The 22182-nt window shown below is 44.6% G+C and overlaps 1 protein-coding gene and 1 non-coding gene across 2 annotated transcripts in view; both read right to left on the bottom strand.

The window, feature by feature from the left end:
* CDC37 (cell division cycle 37, HSP90 cochaperone) overlaps positions 1–22182 on the bottom strand; it is an 82130-nt gene that overhangs the window by 57296 nt on the left and 2652 nt on the right. The window contains exons 2-5 of the mRNA XM_069604088.1: positions 8954–9235; positions 8202–8307; positions 7449–7564; positions 6184–6306 (exon numbers count right to left, since the gene is read on the bottom strand). Coding sequence (XP_069460189.1) covers positions 6184–6306; positions 7449–7564; positions 8202–8307; positions 8954–9235 — 627 coding nt within the window. The remainder of the gene's footprint in view (positions 1–6183; positions 6307–7448; positions 7565–8201; positions 8308–8953; positions 9236–22182) is intronic.
* On the bottom strand, positions 18105–18233 carry LOC138448251 (small nucleolar RNA SNORA49). The gene has a single exon (XR_011260093.1). It is a non-coding gene; the product is annotated as a small nucleolar RNA SNORA49 (small nucleolar RNA).

The raw sequence follows: 22182 nt of genomic DNA, 5'->3' as shown, positions 1-22182 counted from the left end.
AAGTTATATTGGCTTTTTGGATTTATTACGGGTACTGCTTACTTTCCAATTCCTTCCATCTTCACTACCCTTCCCCTGATCCCTCTCTCCCTTTCTTCTATCCCTCCATCCCCTGCTCTTTCTCTTAACACTCACATCCTTGTACTGCCTCTTGTCTCTATTTTCGCCCTCGCATATTCCAAATCTCCTCTGGCTGCCACCTCCACTCCATTGTGTGCTGTCTCACCATGTCATTTGCAATCTCTCTAGCTTCTCCCATGCACTGCCTCTCCTATCTCTTCTTTCGGTGCCTCCAATAAGTGGTTTCCCTTTGGTCTCTCCCTCTTGCTTTGACTCTCCTCTCTAATCCTTGCATTCATTCCGCGTTCAGCGATTTTAGCCTCTTCACTTACTAATTTTTCGGTCTCTTGTCCTTACCCATCTCTTCTATCCATTCCTATACATTTTTTTCTGAGCCACTAGTTTCTCATTCTGCCTCATCTCTCACTCTGCTTCGCTATCTCCCCATCTTTGCCATCACCTTTAATTTCAATTCTCCAGCATTCCTTTTGCAGTCTCTTTGTTTGTCCTCTCACTCTTCACCCTTTAATGGAGACTGTTTGGCTCTGTTCCAGAGAAATTTGGACTTTCTATTGCCCTCCTGTTATTAATTTCCTTTCTGTCCCATTCAGTTTCTCTTCTCTTGCATGCTGTTATGCTCGTTTTCTCTCTCCCTTTCCTGTTGTCTCCACTATTTCTGCATCATCCCACATTTCCTCCTTCTCTTTCCATTCAGTTCTTTACCCTCCTCCCTTTCCATTTTCATTGTTGATTCTTTCCATTCGGTCTGTCCAGCCTCTTTTGTCTCAGTCCTATGCACCCCTTCTTTCAATTGTCTCCACTGGTTGCGCTCTCCTGTTTTCTATGTCCTCTCTGCAGGAAGAAGGCATGGGCCACAGTGCCTCTCTGCCTGTCTCCTCCCTACCAGAGTGTGCTGACTGCACCAGTGAATGAAATAAAATGGGGAAGTTGCTATCCGGCATTGTTTATTTTCTCCGAAAGTGCTGCTCTCTCTAATGCCTGAAGCCCCATTTGCACAGACACTTATGCCTAAATTAGGCTTAGCAACGGTCAATGGGGCTTCAAGATGTGGACTTCGCGCCTCCCGTGTCTCATCTCTGGGGCCCACCGTTGGTTAAACTAAGCCTCCTTCATAGAACAATGAACCACAGAAGGTAAGTAGTTTACATGTAGGTCTATTCCCCAGTTCTTAAGTAGAGAAAGCACTGGGACATCCATCCAGCCCAGCACATTAGGTCCAACTGACACGTAGAACCCTGCACTCCAAACATCCATCAACACTCCACATAGAATGTCAGTGACATCACCAGACCATCAGAGCACACATAGCCATAATCAGGCCCCAGCACAGTTTGAAGACCACTGATCTAAAGTGTACAGCACTTGCTTAATTTCTAGCATCAGTGCACAGTGAATTCTTATCACACCCCAAACTCGCCCCCCGTTATGAGCATATCAGCACTCGATCAGTTCCTAGTGTTCTGGAGACAAGACACACCCTTTACGGTGTGATCAGGGTGCCTAGTTATTTTTGCAGCGCAGTACAACACGTAGTCCAAAACAATTTGTAACTTTTAAAAGAACAATTGCCATGATTTTACCCAAAGGTGAAAGGGTCATTGTTAAGGACAAAATACACTTTTGTCACTGTTGAAAGCGCGGGTTTTCAAAGACCATCTGTACTAAAAATGGTACTTCTCCGACCAATCCAATTGTTGCAAGCTCATGGAATTTCTCTTCCAAGTGATGGAAGGCAGGGTATGAAATGGGCCAGAACAAGATGCAGCCGAACTTTGACAAAGTCTTTCTTGCAGAAGTTCGGTTCCATCCCGAGGCTGAAGTAGTAATTTGTTGGCTTGAGAGTAGGAAGGGGGAGACGCTCTTTGTGGTGTAGTCTTCAGGACCCACTTTCTTCATAGAGCTTTCAAACCTTTGGCTGCAGTGGTTCAGATTCTTTGATGAATTAACAGGACTCCATCCAGAAGACAGATTTGCCCAGAAGGCGGACTAGGCTCAAAATGCATTGGCATCCATCGTGCATCTGGTTCCCCTGGTTTTAAGAATGTCTTATATTAAAATCTAGCCACCTGAGACTGGAGTAACTGCTGTTCATTTATGCCACATGATATTGGTTTCATTATTAAAACTGCAGTAGCCAACTTGGCACAGCATTGTGAGCACACTGGTCTCTAGGAGTTTTTTTTTTTTTTAAAAAGAGCTCTCTCGTCCTGACATGTACCTTCGGCACAAACCACTAGCCCTCCACTCCGCCTTGGAAGAGACTGGCGCTCCCCAACTAGCACTCAGCCAGTGCTCATCGTTTTGGACCTCTGGGCTTTTAAATTTACACTTTTTTTTTCGTCCATCCATCATCCCATACCATGCATGTATGACTTTAAGAAATGCCATTTGAGTGGGCTGTCGCTAAACAGAGAACCACACAATTTAGGGCAGTGCCTGCACAAAGATCACGCTTGGCAATTGTGTGCATCATGCAAGACAACCTTATTTTACATCCCGTTCCGGCCCCTCTTAGAAACTTCATGGAACGGAACAGTAGGTAGGCTCATTTTCTTTTTTTTGAAGCACCCAGTTTCATTGATTGGTTTCTTTTCAGTCTCCAGCCCTGAGTGGCCTCACGGGTACCTCTGGTCTGCCAATTGGACACCTCTCCGTGGGCATCCATAAAGCACCCAGCATAAGTCTACACTCAACTCCAAATCAGAGGCACCTCCCTGTGCGCCAGAGCTGTTCTCCTCACCTCCCGCCAGGACCTGGCCCGACGCATCATCTGAAGTGCTCCTCTTCTGGTCTAAACAAGACTCCTCAAAGGGAGGTTCAGTCCTAGAAGCCCAATACTGGATCTCAGGCCAAGGTTCTTGAAGACTTTAAATACTGTCTAAGCCTAGTTCATTGCTGGGAAAAGTTCCTAAGGTGCCGAGGACTCAAGAGAAACCAGTTCCAAAAAAGGGGCGAGAGCCGCCCCAAACAGGCCACTAAAGTCATCTTTTTCTTTTCAATCAGGGTTTTTACCCCCCTCAAAACACCCACACACCACAAAACGTCTGCCCCCTTGCACACCTCTTCTGGTGCTCCATTAAACTTTCTGGCACAGCACCGATCCCCACCAAGCTCCCCCACTAGAAGCTTACCTGCCCGTCCTTCAGACTACCTTACTTCTTCTCTGCCTTTGCACCTGTCCCACAGCCTCCTCCCCATTGGCTAGATCCTATTAGCAGTGTTTCCTGCTGACCTCTTGAGGCGGTGCAGGCAATGCAGTCCACAGGGAAATCTACACCCAAGACCTGTGATGTGGAAGCCCATCATGCCTTCTGTGTCACATGCCCACTACATTCTGCTCCACTGAGAGTAAAGGGAATGGGAGCCCCCCTTCCCCGGCAAGTGCCACATTAAGACAGAAGAGCAAATATTAACATTAACCTAGAAATTGCTCTTGCTGCATTGGTTCATAAATCCACGCAAACACTCATCCCATATCATTATGCTTACTCTCTACTCTACACCATCACACAATTAGAATGCAGCTATACCCCTTGATCAAATTCGGCCTAGCAGTTCACATACAAACATTACCCCCATGAACACCTCATAATTTTTTTAAATATATCGCAGCTATACTCCACAACAAACCGGCCTAGCTGCACACATAAGCGTCCTACAGGCCTAACGCAGCCAGAACCCAGTGCTGGTGTCCACCCGCCAGACTGCACATATTCAACCGACATGAATACCACCACACCTAATGCTAGGATGCAGCTACCATAAAGCAAATACAACAGCTGCACCCATAAGCGGTGCACCCAAGCACGCTTGGACTCCCTACTCTCAACTAACCAGGACTACTGTCCCCAAGGGCGCTCATCCTACCAGCGCAATGATATATGGAGCGCTCAAAGAAATGTAAAAAAATAATGCCTCCTAACATAACATTACGAGCAGCCCTCATCACCACACGCCATGAATAGACACAATGTATGCTATTTTCACCTCCAGAACTCACAACCTCCCAGAAAACCATTCGGATCCTGTGGAACCTTCCGCTGTTTACACAATTGCTTTTCTGAGAACCCATTCCAGGGTTCAAAGTTGAGATTTGATGAACAGATGGTAAAAGTAGCTCCTGGTTATCTGGTATCACTCAGTAGGGAGGAGCTACTCATGGGGCACAAGGAGTGAATACAGGACATGCTGCAAACAAAAGGGTCCTATGAGATGCAAATGTAAACCTTTTATTCTTTATGTAGGATGTATTGTGCTTTGGGTGTGTCCTAACGCTTCTTTACAAACATTGCCATATGCACAAAGTAAATGTCACATAGCTATGTTTGTATGACAACAGTTGGCTTGGAGAGTTAAAAGGTAGCCCCTGGTAGCTGTTGATTTCATGGTGACAAGGTTCTCCTCAGCTAGAAGCAAGAGCAAAATAGCTCCCAGCTATTTCGAACCCTGCATTCCCTTTCAATGGCAAACCACTCCCTGCGTAGAAAGATCACCTGATAGATACACCTTATGACATTACCCACAATGCATTATTTTCTAGATATCGTCACTGTTGTTTTTCATTCCCATACGTCTCCAAATAGTCCTTCACAGCAACCAGCTTCTTCCACCTACCATTAAAGCAGCAGAATCTCCAGGGTGCTGCCACCTTCGATTGCGGTAAGCAACATAATCACGGAGAGAACCCTGCAGGATCTGCTCCTCCTGCCTCACCAGATTTTGAAGACCAGATCTTCCTTTCAATACGAAACAAGACCGCACCCTTGTAGGTTAGGGAGGGACGCTGGGGGTTTGATGGTGCACAAGCTATGTGATCCAGGCAACATGTCCAAAAATGAAAATGTTTGCTGCCAGACGCTTGTTTACCATCCTCTCCCAGTGGCACCAGAGCCCAAATATTCACAAAATACAACACAGCGGCGGTTAATGTAAAAAAAAAAAAAAAAAAAAAAAAGAAGGTTCAGCCGATGACTGTAGTTGGGACATCACCATTCATTACTTTCCAGTGGCTACTCAACCTTGCAGGTGAGCTAAACTCCAGACTAGACTAGTTGCTTATTGCATTGTTCCAACAAATGGGAACTTCTTGTCCATCACATATCATGTTTTCCTCATTCCATGGTAAAGCAAGGAGTAAAAGTATTACAATCACTGTCAGGGTGCTTTTTCATAACACTGGCTTTCTGTTCTCCCACTCTCAATCCCCTTCCCCCCCCCCCCCACCCAACTGGTTGGCGATTTTTCATGCAACAGCTTTTCCTGAAGACCATGCACTTGATGGTCTTGACACTGCACAACCAGTCCTCGCCAAAATCAAACCAAGTCAGAACTGGCAACACTATATTTCGATCCAACATGGGGGACGAGGCGGCTTAAAAAAGGCAGAAAAATTGTAATTATTTGAACTGCACTCTGGCAGGCTGCTGCTCCTCTTGCCCTACTGGTTGAGTAAGCAAGCTTCTCTAAAAGAAGGCCATCGCTTTAAGAAATCTAGAATCATAACAGTGTACACAAGCATCCCTCCACATGCTAGGCCCAACCCCCCCCCAAACGTGTCACCACCATCACCACCACCACCACCACCACCACTTAGTTCCTGTTTTTCTGCCCCATCGGCTGGACTAGGCAGAGCACCTGTCCTTATTGGAAAACATTTCCCCCTTGGATGTCCCCCCTTCCTGAAGGATGTAGAACCTTACTCCGTTTTGCATTACTATTTTAGGTTAATATTCCAGCTTGGCACGAGCAGGCTTTCATGGAGTAGACCGGCTGCAAGGAAAGATGTAGCACCCTTGAAAAGTATCATAAAGCCTGTGTGTAGACACAAATGGAGGGTTACTTTTCAGGGCATCACCCTTTGTTAGCTAAGCTTCTAATGGAAAAAAAAACTCAATACACAACGCACATAGCGCTAACAAAGGAGACCTGAACAAGCAAAGGCAATTAAACATCACTGATGTTCCCAAAAATAGGGACAAGAAATAGAAAAGCAGAAACAAAACCAAACAAAATTATACACAAAGGATTAGGGCAAAAAGGTGTAGCTGGTTGTAATAATGTGTATTGTTGCTCTGCCGTAAAAGGATGTCTCTCAACGCCTACCTTTATCTTGGTGAAGAATTGCCGGAAGCAACCTCTGGGGTCCACCTTCAGGCTCTTGGCCAGCTCCAGTATAAACTGCATAACTATGGTCTGATGGGCGACTTGCTCCATCAGTGAATGTTTCTAGAAGCAGAAAACAACAACAAACATGTTTATGGGGTTCACCAGGAGCAGAATAGGGAAAACTAACAGCAGTTGAATTCCTACGGTCTAAAGGCGAGAATTGTTCAGCAAAATCTAACGTGACCAACCGCTGTCCTGCATAAACTAATGAGGACAAGACGGGCCGAATAGACCTAAAGGAGGCAGGATATAGGTCTTACACGAAAGCAACCTTAAGCAGACGCAGCAACCTTTGTGTTAGAAACTCTGAGAGCCTAAACGCCGGAAGCGTGTGGAAATGCAGACGATGGATGGCACAAATAAAATCCAACAACAGTGAATGTTACATTCTCTGGACTAATAAAGTACTAGACTTAATTTATACAATGTGCAATTTCCTAACGTTTTAGGATAAACGTGCGTGGTCCAGTTGTCTTTTCAGATTATTCAGGAACTGGGATTGATTGAGAAGGCTATAGAATACGTGATGTGTTTCGCCCATGCAACACATTTGTGACAGAATCCAGAAACAGAGCTAAAAATATTTAGCATTACAGACTAATTGCAACATTGTTTGATAATGATAGCAACAGTGTTTGTTGTGCAGGAAAAGCTGCCTTTTCGTTCTACCTATAATTTCAGAGATAACAAATGCGAGTGCTATTTTATATTATGAATAGTCCGTTTAAAGGATTTTGTAAAACACCTGTAAATGTACAAAGGGAACCTATGCAGTAAATATTTTTAAAGAGTAAAATAAAAGGTCTGAAGACCAATTAGTCCCCATGAGCTGTGCCACAAGGATAGAAAAATTGTGTGGCAGATACTAGGACAAATACTGAATGGGAAGAATTCGACAAGCGCTGGACAGTGGAGTTGATCGGCAATGGTTGTATACTAATTGACCTTTTCACAATTGACCTCGGGAGAATTTACCTAATTTAGAAGGTAAATAAGGACATATATGCGGGGGGAAACCCCCCACCCAATCCCCTTATATTATTTTTGATCCAAAACCAACCCAATACATACATAAAATACTTAAAATAATATAAAGGTCATTTGTGCAGAAGATCAATTAGGACGACTATAATTAGGTCAATTGTGCAAAAGGTCAATTGTAAAAGGTAAATTTGGGTAATACCTCAGCAATGCATGCTTACCTCCTCCACTTCCAGATCGATGCACCAGATCACCAGGTAATTAGCCGTCTCTTCACACACCAGATGTGGGTTATCTGAGAGATATTTCTGACTGTCTTCCCAGCGTCGCAGCATGCCTTGAGGAGAACATGGTTTTAAATTATTATGGCTGGGTTTGCAAGAATGACCCAACGGTTTTTGCTTACAAAAGAGAATGGTACACTTGAACATACGCTTGGTACAGGAATTCATTTCTGCCCACAACAGGACATTTAGCCACACCATGAGAGCCTTTATTTTTGCTGCGCTAAAATGAATCTACATACCATCACACCACAATCCGTAACACAACAGATTGTAGTAAGTCGCATTTTGTGGCTTGCATACCAGTGCTCATTTACATGTGGAATGAGTGTGTCCTTTACATGCAAAAAGAAAACAAATGGCATGTCGAGGAAATTCAACAACATTACCAATAAAACAAAGTCGGCCTTTTCAGTTATTAACACTACTAAAATTCACATGGATCTTATTTTGGCAACAGGTCCTCTCGAACGTCATGGCTTTCTTTTTGATCAAGTTCACATAGTAAACGTCCTTGAGGGGGAAAAAAAATAAAGTGCCCATAACAAATTCATGACCATTTCGAAGTCTGAGGAAAATGGTTACTAAAAGGTATGAATCACTGGCTACACCACAAGTCTAATATTCGGTCAAAGAGGATTCTGGCAGTTTTACCCAAGACACCGAAAGCCTCTGCGAACCTCAGCTTACCAAAATGTTTTAGCTGCTTTTGATACTTTTCCACAAAGGTTTTGTGTTTTTGTTCCTTTTCTTCCTCGGTTTCTTCATAGTCCTCTGGCTTTTTATTAATTACGCTCTAGCAACAAAAAGGAGAATAAAAGGCGTTTAATGCTGGACCAAACATTTTATAGATGCAGATGAAATTAGTTATTGAGGCTCCGGAGGAAAGAAAACAGCGTCCTCTCTTAAGAGTGAAAGTAGCCCAAAAAAGAAATGATGCACATCTGGCACAGATTTAGGAGCATGCAATTTTTAAATCCAGCAAATTACTGTAATAAGTGTATGCTAAGGGAATGGTATCGCATGGTTATTCGTAGCTTTATATAAAAAAAATGCAAAAATGCAATACTCCAGAATACTTCAGACAAATGGATGGGGGTGAATGTCATTTAGGTACAAAATTGAGGAGGGGATTGTTCCCTCAAGTACCCCTGGACCGCACTCTCTAGACATGTTTGGTTCAGACACTAGTTAAGGGCTCTTTTTCCATAATGGCTCTTGGCAGCCAATTCCAGGTGGAGTGTCTGCGCGTCTCTCGGGCTAAGCAAGGAAATGGGCAATAACCCCCCCAGAACCCTTTAACCGCAGTTTGTTGCTGCAAGATAAATGATGGTCCTTTAGCAGACTCGGCTATTGCACCTCTTCTGATACATGCAGTTACGTATTGTAAACGTGTTCTTGGTTACCATCAGAAGCTATCAAAGTGGAAATGACCAACGTACCTTACTGAAGCCATCTTTGCTCAACGTGTCCACGTTCCATGGCATGGTCTTCTCTTTCTTCCGCAGCTCGTTTGCTTTCTTCTCCCAGTTCCGCTCATCTTTCTTCAACTGTTGGAGCTCTGACTGCATTTTCTGTAGATCGCTTTTTACGTTGTCAGTGCCTTGCATCTCCAGCTCTTTCATCTTCTTCTGACAATCTGCTAGCTTTTTCCTACATTCGCCCCAGCCCTTGTCGTATTCCTCCTTCTCTTTCTGAAACTGTTCCATGCGCTCAACACGCGCCTACAAAAGTAAAACATGCAAACGCTTAGGATTTGTTTGCGCACACAGGATTCATTCATCTCATCAGGAATTGAAGTCCAACTCAAAGTAATTTCCCTAAAATACAAGTAAACATATTTGAACATACATATCTCATGTTCATTACTAAAATATCTTAATTTGACTTTTTTTGTTTTTTACAAACCAAAGCCCTAGGAAATCCATTACCTATTTTATCGTTCATAAGATTTGGTCCCATACACCCTACTTGCGGATACAATCTAGGCGCCTGTTAATGATCCAAGAGTCCCCTGCATGTGCTGAGCCACAGTAGAAAACGGTTCCAGACTTGAATGAAACCTCTATATAGCAGTTTGTGGAGTTGGCAAGCTCTCACTCATCAATCTCAGCAAGTCTCTGTAAGGGCGGTTTTTCTGAAGTCCAACTAAGGGATTAGTAAAACCATTCAACAGAGGCAGCACAAGACTCCACTCTTAGTATAAGGCTGTACCACCAGACTTATTTTAGGAGTGAGAGAGGGCTGTAGAATCAGTACAAATGAAATTGTAATACCAATGGTCCAAAGAAACACTATGAATCATTAAAAAAAATGATTTAAATACAAGTAGGCCCAGATAAATATTGAGGGAAATAAGTACCATCACAGAGAATATAAACACATTATGGAAAACACAACACTATGCTTGAAGGTACACCGACCAAAGCAATATAACCCTATTTGGAACACCTAACAGGAGTTCGAGGGAAGACCAAACCAATAGTTACTTTTATATTACTTTCAGTAATACCAGGGTAGTTAGACCCTATCTGTTGAACCGTGAGGCTCAGCAAGAAATCACATACCAGTGATCAACCAGACAATATACTTTTCTGATCTAGTGAAACACACATTCTAAGAACAGTATAAACCTATAACTCTGATTCAGGGTAATACAGGTATTCTAGGGGAGATGGACCTTGGGGTGTAATATTCAATTACAGCTGCTTTTCAGTTCACAGGTCAATAACTAACTTATTTTAGGATAACACAGTTATGCTCAAAGTAAGTAAAACCTATACACTTTTTACGGGAGCTATCAGCCACTTAAAAGGCAGGTGTAAAACTAAGACTCTTTTTGTGTCTGTTTAAAACAGACCAAGGAAAGCAAAACCCAATGTTACTCTTCATGAACGACTCAAGGTTATTCTAGGTAGGTAAAACCTAATGCAGACGTATTCTAGACAGGCTAACAGCAATTCAGGGGGATTAAGACCCAGTTGGGGACACTCATACATTTACCCCAACAGGAATTGTGAAGTGAAACAAACAGCATTATTTTTGGGAAGAGGCACAACCAAATCACAGGTGAGTAATATACCGGTACATCTGCTTTCTTTTAGAATGGCGAAACAGTTAGAAAGGTGGTTACATATACTTTTCAGAATGGCAGAATATTTCTAAGGTAAGTAATAACTTTTGTAACTGTTCACTCACAGAATTACATTTACCAAACTACTTCTTTTGCAATTAAGTAACTTTTAAAAACGTATCTTTTCAAGGCAAAATGCCCAATCCTATGAATTCTTTCCTTTATTCTTGGAGCAGGAGTGTTCTCTGTGGCAGAAGGAGGGTAACTAGGGTCTATCTAGTGTGCAACAGGCAGGTCAAGATTGGTTCTTAAGTAGCAAAATTCGAGGGAAGACTGTTAGGACAAGTACTTTTTTTTTATAATTAGTTGAGGGTCCTTGGGGCTTCACAGAAGACACACTGAGGATTCCAGCAGCAGTATGGGTGCACTGGACGAGAGGACTCCTTATCACAGAAAACCCCATAACTACACAGGAATCACAAGAGACTTAAGGTAAGTAAAGACCCAAGCCAGCACAGTACCTCAGCACAGAAGATTTTACAGCAGAACGACTTCAGGATCTGCAGCCAAAAACCCAGATGTTGAATTCCTTCATCAAGAAGACAGGACACTCTAAGGACTTTTGCAGCAAGGATCACGGGGAAGGCTCTAGGCAAGGTTATGATTTGGCGCCTTTTTCAAGAGCACGGAAAAAGACAGGATATCGCTGGCCTGATTCCCGTCGTTTGCAAGGTCCAGCACTCTGACGAGGGGATTTTTCGGACTGGAATCGTACCTTTGGTGATGCAGAAGGATGCCCACGAAGTTTCCACGAGATTCGGAAGATCATGCCCCGCATAATGGCTGGAGGTCCCAGGGTATTGCAGCCCCGCAAGGTCGCAGCGCGGCGTGGGATGGCTCAAGATGAGTCTAGTGGGTCTCACAAGGCTCTAGGTCAGGGTTGTCGTTTTCGGAGTGCCCAGGTCGAATGGAAGGAAGGGCTACAGCAGGCTCTGGTTACAGAGCAGTCTCTCCGGTCGCTGGAAATGTTTTAAGACGCAATTTCTATATCTTCCTCTTCGCTTCCAGTGGTCAACTACCTCTTCAGCTTCCAGGTTCGGACTTTTAGGCAAGAACCCAACCAATCAAACATACTTGCAACATTCAAACTTGTGGAGTTGGCAATCCTTTCAGGACAGCCAGCCACCCAGTTCGAACTGGAATCTCACACTCATGCTAGAAGACAAAGGGCTGCAGAGTTTTGGACTCCTCCCTCGCTTCCTGCCTTCACAGACACTCTGGAGCCCACAGGACACCCTCCGAAGATAAATAAATAAAATAAATCCCACCAAGGAATTTCCCGCCCTGGAAGTCAGGGTAAGGCTAAAAAACAAGAGAGGCCATTTTGTTAAAATGAGCGCCCATGGGTGCCTTTACTGGTGCTGTGCAAACAGCCCCCGGTAAAGGTGCACCAAATTAATACAAAGCTTCACTGCCACCAGCCATTAAAGGTAGGTGTGCCCTAGTAACATAAATGTCACATTTAAAATGAGAAAGGAGATAATCAGTATCTCCCCGGCACTGCACACAAGGTGAAATGTAAAAAGGGATCCAAAATCCTTTCTACCCTTGGGAACTGTAGTTCTCACAAGGTTAGCCAGAGAAAGTTAAAAGGGGAGCTGTTAGAGCAACGCAGCAACGACAGGCACTTCTTGCCAAAATATTGTCAAAAAGGATAACTTTTAAAAGACACTATGGAGAGAGTCTTAAAAATGACACCCATAAAAAGAAAAAAAAGAAGAAAAAGTAAAAGATTCTGCAAGTGTGGAAAAAGGTTCCCACTCACTGAGGTATAAGGAAAAATAATCCACCAGTTAAAGCTAAAACGTCTGTAGTTGACACAAGTCAGGAAGATTAATAATCGCAATGAATATCTTAACTAACAGTCTCAAACAACTGAACCTTGTTTTGATGCTTCAGTATACTTGAGGCTCACACCAACATGGATCACCTATCGCTGCACCACCATGTTTTATTATAATAATAATAATTTCGCATTTATATAGCGCTACGAACCCTCAGGTATCCGAGCGCTGCTTATTATTACCCACAGTGTGTGGTGCTCATTTATCGACCTATGAAGGATGAAGGCTGAGTTTGGCCCTGCCGGGATTCGAACCTGCGTTAGCAAGCTATGCACGGATGTCAAAGCAAGCGCTCTACTCGCTGTGCCACTTGACCGGCTTTATCTCCCACCAGCAACGCATTGCTGGGAACAGTGCCCCCAATAGCAAGGCTGCACAGCCCATCCCTTGCTCTGACCCAGCTAGGACGTAGACCCTGCCCATTAAAGGCAAACCCAGCTTTATACAAAAGAGTAAATAAGGGTTTGATATTGTGTTGGTTACCACTGTAGTGGGCTTTTAGCGTTGAGGCAAATTATTACTGTGTCTGAGGAAGGGAGGAGTGGGGAAAGGAAGTGAAGGGGTGGCAATATGGAAACAGACCAATTGAACATACATTAAGGAGAGACATAGGGTAGGCAGGAAGACTGGGGTAGTGTTAGTGTATGCTTGGAGGTGGCTTTACTTGAAAGTATCACTTTCTAAATAGAAGTTCTTTTAGCGTCTAAGCCCTTCTCAGAAAAGGAGGCTGCAGTTTTGTGAATAGGGGCAGTGTTTAGTGGAAGAGGGTTACCTCGCTGTGCAAGTGCCTCCAAGGAGCAGTACCTAGAGTACTTGTAGAGGGAGAACCCCAAGAGTTAGTGAACATGGAAAAATAAAAAGAAGAGGCCCAGGTATGGCGAATGAAACATAGAAAATGCTTGCCAGCAGTGTAATATTCTCAATATCAGGTAAGCAGTTCGGCCTGATGCAGGACCAAACCGATGCAGATGGTACTCCCAGATTCTGGACGTCGAGATTCACAGGTGAGGGGCCAAAGCCAGAGGAACAGAAAGGTGAATAGCTGCAGTCGGCAGTTGCCGGAAATGCAGGGTTCCCACATCATACTCCAACACAGCATCTGACTTCTGAGGAGTAGGTAGGCTTGGCAAGAACACACCAAAGGGCAGATATTGAAAGAAGGTTGAACAAAGCACGCCGTAAAGGAGCAAGTCACTGAAGAAGGACAAAGATGGCGAGTTAGGTGGAGCAGTCACAGAATTTTAGGCCTATGAAGCTTCCCAGAGATGGTTGGTTGAACCGGAGCACTTGCATGGTGTCCTGTGGTGGAGATTCTTGGTTCGGCTCAAACGCCTCAGGGTCCTGGCAGCAAAGGGGCACCCACTTCAGGGTCAGGCGTTGAAAGCAAGGAACAGAGCTTCAGAAACATTAGGTCTTTGTGTGATCCATTTGTCCCCATCGGATCAGGAGAAAGGAATGAGTGCCACTGAGGGTTCCTTCTGGCCTCACTTGGAGAAGCTGAGCTTCAATGTCAGATTCTTTAAGACATCAAATGATGGTTTAGAGCTACGGTCTTTCCCTGGGTAGCAGGTCTTCTATAGTGCAAGGTTAGAGTTCCAGCAGTAGACAAGGGGGTCTCCTTTAGTCCCAGTAGGTGAACACTGCACACCAAGCATAATTCAGAGGGATTGGCAGCCAATTTCTTCTCAAAGTACACTAATGCATTCTGAAAAGGTCTTGCACAAAGGAATGGGTGCACTGTCACAGGGTCCCCTGTCCCCTTCCTTCTCCCTCACCTGCTCGCAGGCCCCCTTTGCTTCCCCTCTCCACTTCCCTCCTACTCTCTCTTGCTCACCCATATCACCGTATGAGGTCTCATGAAAAATCTGCTCTATGAAAGTCTCTTCCAAACAGGTGGTCCCCTGCTCCTCCAGAACTATCAAGGACAACATTGCCTCCCTTGTTCAGCCTTGACTGATTTCTGTGATCACTCCTTTGCCACTGGCTCCTTCCCGCCACTTCTCAAGCACTCCCTTGTGCACCTTCACCTCAAAAGGCCTTCTGCCACCCCCTCCTGCCCGGCTAACTACCAGACTATCTCCATTACCCCCTTCCTGGGAAAAATCTTGGAGAAGCTAGTCATCTCCCAGCTGATCCATCACACTGAATCTGTTGGTTGTCTCCATGACCAGCACCAGCCTGGCTTCAGAGCAGCCTGAGTCACGGAAACTGCACTCCTGAAAACCTGTGAAGACTTGCTCTCAAATCTCCATTCCATCTCTCCCTCCGTTCTCATCCTTCTTGACCTTTCCTCTGCCTTTGATACGGCCAATCATGCCACCTTATAAACCGGCCTGACAGACCCGACACTGGACTGGTTGTCGTCCTTCCTCTCTGGCAGACCATACCAGGTTCATGAGGGCCCTTTTCTCTCCTCCATCACACTCTCCACCTGCAGCGTCTCTCAGGGCTCCATCTTCTCGCCGTGGCTCAACAACATCTTCCTTGCCCCTTTAGCTCATTTGATCTCCGCCTTCTAGATGGATTACAGATGTTGCACTCGACTACGGATTTCTCGACCCCTGGCACTCTGTCCTTGCAGCAGCAAAGAAGTACAGCCAGTCGGTGAAGGTGGTCCAGTGGAGTTTGTCTCGGGGTTAGTTGGTCCCACTAACCCAAGGGAAGAAGTCGTCCCTTCCGGAGCTTCTCCGTCACACAGCAGCGGGGCTTCACCATGCAATTTAAAGGTCCAGGAGGATGCAGCAAGCTTCGTTTACGCTTTCTTCGTCTGGTGTTTCTACCAGTGGTCGAGTCTGCCTCTAGTCCCAAAACCCTTGCCTTTTAAGCAGGTTTCTCCCATTCATGCACAGCCTAGGCCATCAATCACACAGTCAGCCAATCAGGATTGGTTGCATTCAGGCATTCCTAGAGACAAAAGACAGGGGAGATTCGGGAACCTCCCTAACATCCTGTCTTTCCAGACGCACTGGAGCCAGAGGCAGGCTTAAAGGTTGAATCCTGCCAAAGGCAAACAAACAAAGGACTCAAACCTGGCTCAACGCACACAGTAAAACCCAAGAAAGAACTCACAGACAGAAAACCAGGGCCATTTTGACGAAATGGGTCACCCATGGGTGCTGTACTGCAGCTAAAGGTTCAGCCTGCGGTAGAAAAGCACAATGGTAGGACAATTAAACCACTGCCACCAGCCATTTAAAGTATTGAGGGTAACATAAAAATTTTACATGACAATGTAGGATATGGGGCTACTAGGTAACCCCCCGCCCCAGCATTCCACATAAAATGGTGTGTGCTGGACCTACAAAGAGAAAAGTTAAGTAAAGTCAATTTCACTTTACTAATCTTGGGAACAGTAGATCACACAAGACAAGGTATTTAAACCTTAGAAATCTTTAGGATTTCTCTCTGACACTGCACTGAACGTGCAGTGTCTCACCATACAAAACGTAGATGACTATGGAGTTTGTCAGACTCCAAAAAACAGAGGAAACACAATCCAAATCAGGTCAAAGCACATGAGAGAATGAGAAAAAGGTCTCACTCCAGGGTTAAAATTAAAAAGTCCTAAAGTCTAACAAAAGAGCTGGGGGTCTCCAAGGTTGAAGGGAACTGGCACAGAAATGAGAATTCGCCCTAACAGTTCGCAGTGGCAGAAGGTGAGTCACTAGGTCTCTAGTATCCAACACAGTTCAGGAAGGCACAGATGTAGCGAAAGTCAGAGTTCCTAAGGAAGACTGTTAGAACAATTAAGTACTTTACTTTAGAGTTAATTCAGGGCCCAGGGGCTTCAGAAAAGATACCCTTGGAGGATTCCAGCAGGGGTCTGGGTGCATTGAATAAGAGGACTCCCAAACACAGAAAACACCCCAGAACTACATAGGAATCACAAGGGAATTATAGTAAGTAAATATCCAAGCCAACACAGTACCTCAGCACAGAGGAAGATTTTGCAGCCAGGTTCTGCAGTCAAAACCCCGGTCTTTGAATTCCTTCATCAAGACAGGACACTGGAAAGACCTTTGCAACAAGGATTACGGGGAAGGCTCAAGGCAAGGTTTTTCCTCACAGATTGAGGCGGCTCTGTGGATTTGGTACCCTTTTCAGGAGTACAGCAGACAGAATATGACTAGTCAGATTCTTGTGCAAGGTCCAGCACTCTGGTGAGGGCACTGTTTCAGCAGGATGCCCATAAGGTTTCTGCGAGATTCGGAAGACTGAACAATGGCTAGAGGTCCCAGGGTACTGCAGCCTCGTAAGGTTGCAGCATGGCATGGGATGGCTGAAAAGGCAGGTCTTGACTCTAGTGGGTATCACCAGGCTCTGGGTTGTCGTTTTCAGAGTCCCCAGGTCGATTGGAAGAAAGGGCTACAGCAAGCTCTGGTTACACAGCAGGTTCTGCGGTCGCTAGAAATCGTTTCAGTCGCAAATTCATCTTCACCTTCGTTTTTTTTCTTCCTGTGCAACTACCTCTTCAGCCTCCAGGTTTGGACTTTTATGGAGGAACCCTGCCAATCAAACAGCCTTACAACATTGAAACTGGTGGGGGCTAGGGTAGTTAAGGGGGGGGAGGGTGTTAACAAGTTTGAACTGGAATCTCACACTCAGGCTGGAAGACAAAGGGCTGCAGAGTTTTGGACTTCTCCCTCCCTTCCTGCCTTCACAGACAATCTGGAGACTGGATAAGGAGTCCACAGGACTCCTGCCGAAGATAAATATCACACAAAGGTATTTCCCGTCCTGGATGTCAGGTGAAGGAACAAGAAAGGACAAGAACACTAAAATAGCGAGACAAAAACAAGACAGAGGACATTTTGGTAAAATGAGCATGCATGGGTGCCTTTACCCTTGCAAACGGCCTGCGGTAAAGGTGCACTGAATTAATTAAAAGGTTCACTGCCACCAGCCATTAAAGTTAAATTTGTCCTTGTAACAAATGTTACATCTGAAATGAGAAAAAATATACTCTATCTCCCCAGCACTCCAAATAAGGTGAGGGGTGCTGGTCTCACCTAATAAAATGTAAAAGAGGTCCAAACATCCTTTCTATCCTTGGGAACTGTAGCTCTCAAAAGGTTATCCAGAGAAAGTTAAAAGGGAAGTACCTAGGGCAACCCAGCAACAAAAGGCACGTATTGCCAAAAAGTTATTGCCATGAGGTGTGGAGGGATTGTCTTCTACCAACCTACGGATGTGTGGGTGCCGAGATAAAACTTAATTCCCTAAAGACATGAAGACTCAAAAACATGCTCCCAGACTCCTCAGGCCCAGGTAGCAAAGTTTAAGTTGTGCATCTGACTTAAAATGTCAGCTTGCTGTAAGACTAGGCCCCTCTGTTTGAAATGAAGGAGTAGAAAACAAGGGCGGAAAAATGTAAGCTACGCCATTATTTAAGAATTTACCCAAAGCATAAACTGCATTACAAAAACCAAGGGGATGTGAAATCATTCAGCTGACAAAATCAGAGCTTTTAAAACTAAGGACATAGGGAGGAGTGAGCAAGGATGAGAACAAAAAGAGGTGGGAATTCAAGTGCAGAGCACAGGGTGTCGAGAAGGAGCACCATAGAAAATGAACAGTACAGAGACTTAACCAAGGGAAGAAGAAAGGAAACAGAAAGATGTGTGCCCACAATCTGTCCCGAAGGAAACTAGACTCCCAAGGAGTGATGTGGGTACTTTGATATATCCTCATACAATGCCAGGGAATTATATGGTCGATAAAGCCCCTGGAGTAAGGCTGAGGAAGAGATAGAAATGCACAATAAGAACGACATCCAAGCAGTAATACATCTGCATAGATCTAGAGAGGAACAAGTGGAACCTTAGTTAGGTCCCTGGACCTCAAAAACTCTGATTTTGTCAGCTGAATTGATTTCAAATCCCCTTGATTTTTGTAATGCAGTTTATACTTTGGGTACCTCTAGAAATGTTAAATATCTTACACCCGAGTCACAAATGCTGGACATGGTAGATAGAGGAAAATCTGGTCTCTTGGTGCTATTAGAATTATCCTCAGCGTTCGATTAGGTGGACCATGATAGGCATCCATCAGTCCTACAGACCGTGGGTGAATGCTCTACTTAGGCCACCATGTGGTTCAGTTCCTTCCTCTGTAACCACATGTCCCGTGCATTATGTATCTCAATGTACAAAGGTATCAAAGGGAGCAACATTCTTTAGGGCTGTAAGCGATAGGGGTTCCACATTTAGTAACTAATTACGAGACATGTTTTTCTTTAATCTGGATGTGAAAAAAGAATTACCTTTTTTTTGGAAGGAGGTAAAATTATTGTGCATGCAAATATGGCATCCAAACGAACAATGATGCAGTTAGCAGTAATATATGCAAACACCTAAATGCAAAATGCTCCACTTCTCCCCATTACAACATGGCAAGAATACGTGGTACGACTACTGGTGTCCAAGCTGCCTGACTCATGGACGATGGCTGTAGTGCATGAAGGGACAGTATCCCAGTGGGCATGTTTGTAACGATAAAACTGGTGCGCTTGGGAGGATTTGGCTTTCCGAATATTGCTTCATACCACATAGCCTTCACCCTTCGCACATTACACTTTTGGTTGATGGAAGATGCTGCTACAGCTCAAATTGCATTAGCATAGAGAAATGCTGCGAGACCTCAGGGGTAAACTACCTTCTGAGCTTGGAATCTTCAATCTGGGGGAACTCAGCGATTCAGTTTAATAATCATTTCATATCATGACCCTCCTGGCAGTCTTTTGGTGTCTGGAAAATTGGGCACATTTTTGATGGAACTTCTATGCTGAGTTTCGAGTTCTTGAGATTTAAATATAAGCTGCAACTGTGAAGTATGCCGTTAACGTGTACTTTGAGAGATTTTTGAATGCTTATTTGCGCCATTGAACGCTTCTGTACATAGTGTTCCCCCTATATTGGATTTTGTAATGGGTGAACCTCTTTCGGCTTCTACCTTGTATAAGCTCCTTGCACCAAAGGATGTTCATGTGGCATCTGAACGCAGTAGGGAGATGTGGAGTTCAGATTTGTTTTTTTTCCCCCACATATATTTTGTACACAGTTCTGTACACAGTTATGTAGTGAATGCCATCAGGCATGATGGATGAGTAAGAGCTAGAACAGCTTCTGGCCATCAGGAATCATCGAGTAATCAGGTGCCATCTCAGAGGACCAAGAAGCCTGTACATAGCACACCAGAAAGCTAACTTCCATGTGAGATGGAAACTAACATTGTGCCCATTAAATACGACCCATTATATTTTAAAGGGCTTCCTGGTGTGGTCTAATGCTCCTTTGTACACATTCCAAAATAGAGTTAATGCCTGGCTATTGGGGTGCTGCTTCACATTTTGTAACATGGGTTCAAGTTCAAATAACTTACAAAACAGGTAGGAACAAAAAAATTGTTGTATAGATAACCACGGGTTAGTTAAGACATTTTCTGCTTCTTCATGTACAAAACCTGTGTACGTCCACAATTAAGTTATATGTTGGTGCATCCATGAAAATGCTGGTTTTTGCATTTGGCAGACTGACACAAGAAACCGCTCTGCTGGCTACAACACCCCTTACAATTCTCACCCCCATCGGAGACAGGATGCAGTTAAGATCAGCACCCAAACGATGTTAGCTAGGCTACCCTGCATTCTCTTAAATGAAGCCCTCATCACCCCTCAGCGAAATCCACTCCAAAAGAGAACACTATCACATATTGCCACCCAACGATAACAGGGCCAAGATTTAATTTATTTCAAAACTACTGGAACAAACTGAGTTTGTGCACATTCTGAGTGCATTTGATTTCAAGGGTAATTTCTTCTAGCTCTTCTGCACTCTGTCCAGGACACGAAGGTCATGCACACTTTGCTGAATGTTTAGTTGCACCAGGTGAATTTCTTTTTATGTGCTTGGTTTGATGCGCACATAAAGACATTATCCTTTAAATTGTGACTGCAGAAACATCCCTTTCCTTTCAGCTCATTGGTACCTCATTTCCAATTTTATCCTCCCCTTTATTCCCGCTAGTCCTAGTGGTGCCCTTATTATGCTTAACCACCTGAAGCCACCCTTAGCCCCTTATCTAGTACCCCCTTGCACTATTTGCCACAATGTTCTCACCCATCACAGTCTCTTGCACCATATGGCCCACTAAATCTGTCTTGTAGCATGCAATGCAGCAGGGTTCGAAATTGAGGGGAGCTGGGAGCCATTTAGCTCCTGCTTCTAGCATAGTAGAGCCTGGTAAACTTGAAGTTACCAGCAGCTACCTTTGGCTCCTGGTGCCTTCCAAAAACATAAATGTGACATTTACTTCTGAGTATTTGAGAATGCTAATAAAGTAAAAGGAGAACACATAACACACATTTAAACCTGCTGGTTCATACAAAATGGACAAAATTTCTGGTATCTCCCGGTTCCTTTGCCGTAGCTCCTGCCTACAGAGTAATGCCGACACCCGGCGCTGGTTTTAGGTCCTGCTCATTGAATCTCAATTTCGAACCCTGTGTAATCAGATCCTGCATATCGCACATTCTGGCATCCTATTGGTGCAATAAGAAAGAAGGATGGGCTGAGGTTAGTGGGAAGAAGCATCAGAGGCAAGATCCAAAGCCTATTTTGTGGTTGTGTCTATCGCAAGGACACATGCTCTCGGACAAGTAAGATTCTAAGTGAGCAGAGTTAGGGCTCAAGGATCTGCGTTGCCAGAGGGGAACCCAGGTGTTTTAACAAAGGAGTTCCACCCTGCGAGCACAAGTGAGCCTTCCTTTCTCAGCAGTCAGAGGGTTCATATGGGCTGCTTCTTTCCTCTTGAAGTACAGCGCATGTTTTAACACCAATCGCTGCCCACTCCAATAGCTTGACAATTTCACTTTGAAATATTGCTATAAGGACACACAAATATATTTGCATGTCCGCAGGCCTTATGATGATGTTCTTCTCGGTCTATCGCATTAATTAAACTCAGCAATTGCATCATGAACAGTAGCTTAAAATTGAACGCACCCAAGCCAGAGATTCTTCTCGTGTGTCATTACAATCTACTCCACGGTCATTTCCCTCTCCAGGCCATTCCCAAAATCTTGGTTGGATGCTTCTTTTGTCTCTGTAAGGAACTGCCCAATCCTATTGCAGTCTCTACCTCTCCTGTTCCCTCCCAGGTCCTCTGTACGGCTCTGGCATCTCACTTCTCCGCTTTAACTAAGGACATCCTGTCATCTATCTCCTCTTCCTCTCTCGGCCCCCCTTTGGCCATCTCTCTCCTCCTTCTCTTTGACAACACCTGACAAGGGTTGTAGACAAGTCTGATCTATGAAAAGTGTTGTCCAAACAGGTGCTACCCTACTTTGCTAGAACCATCAAGGACCAGATTGACACTCTCGCCCCATCTGTGGCCGATTTCTGTAATCACTCTTTCGCCACTGGAAATTCCCCTCTCCCCTTAATCACCCCCTTGTGCACCCCCTCCTTGGGAAGCGGTCTTCTGATCCTACCTGCCCGGCAAACTATCATCCAATCTCAATCACCCCTTTCCTGGGCAAACTCTTGGAAAAGCTGGCCATCTCCCAGCTTACTCTCCACACTGAATCTGTTGGTTGTCTCCATGACCATCAATCTGGCTTCAGAGTTGCCAGAGGCACAGAAACTTCTCTCCTGAACACCCGTGAAGATCTGCTATCTAACCTTGATTCAGGCAT

Source organism: Ambystoma mexicanum, chromosome 3q (genome assembly GCF_040938575.1).
Source record: "Ambystoma mexicanum isolate Mex_15411 chromosome 3q, UKY_AmexF1_1, whole genome shotgun sequence".
Lineage (NCBI taxonomy): Eukaryota > Metazoa > Chordata > Amphibia > Caudata > Ambystomatidae > Ambystoma > Ambystoma mexicanum.
The sequence above is the reverse complement of the archived record's forward strand: the minus strand, read 5'-3'. Positions and strand labels throughout refer to the sequence as shown.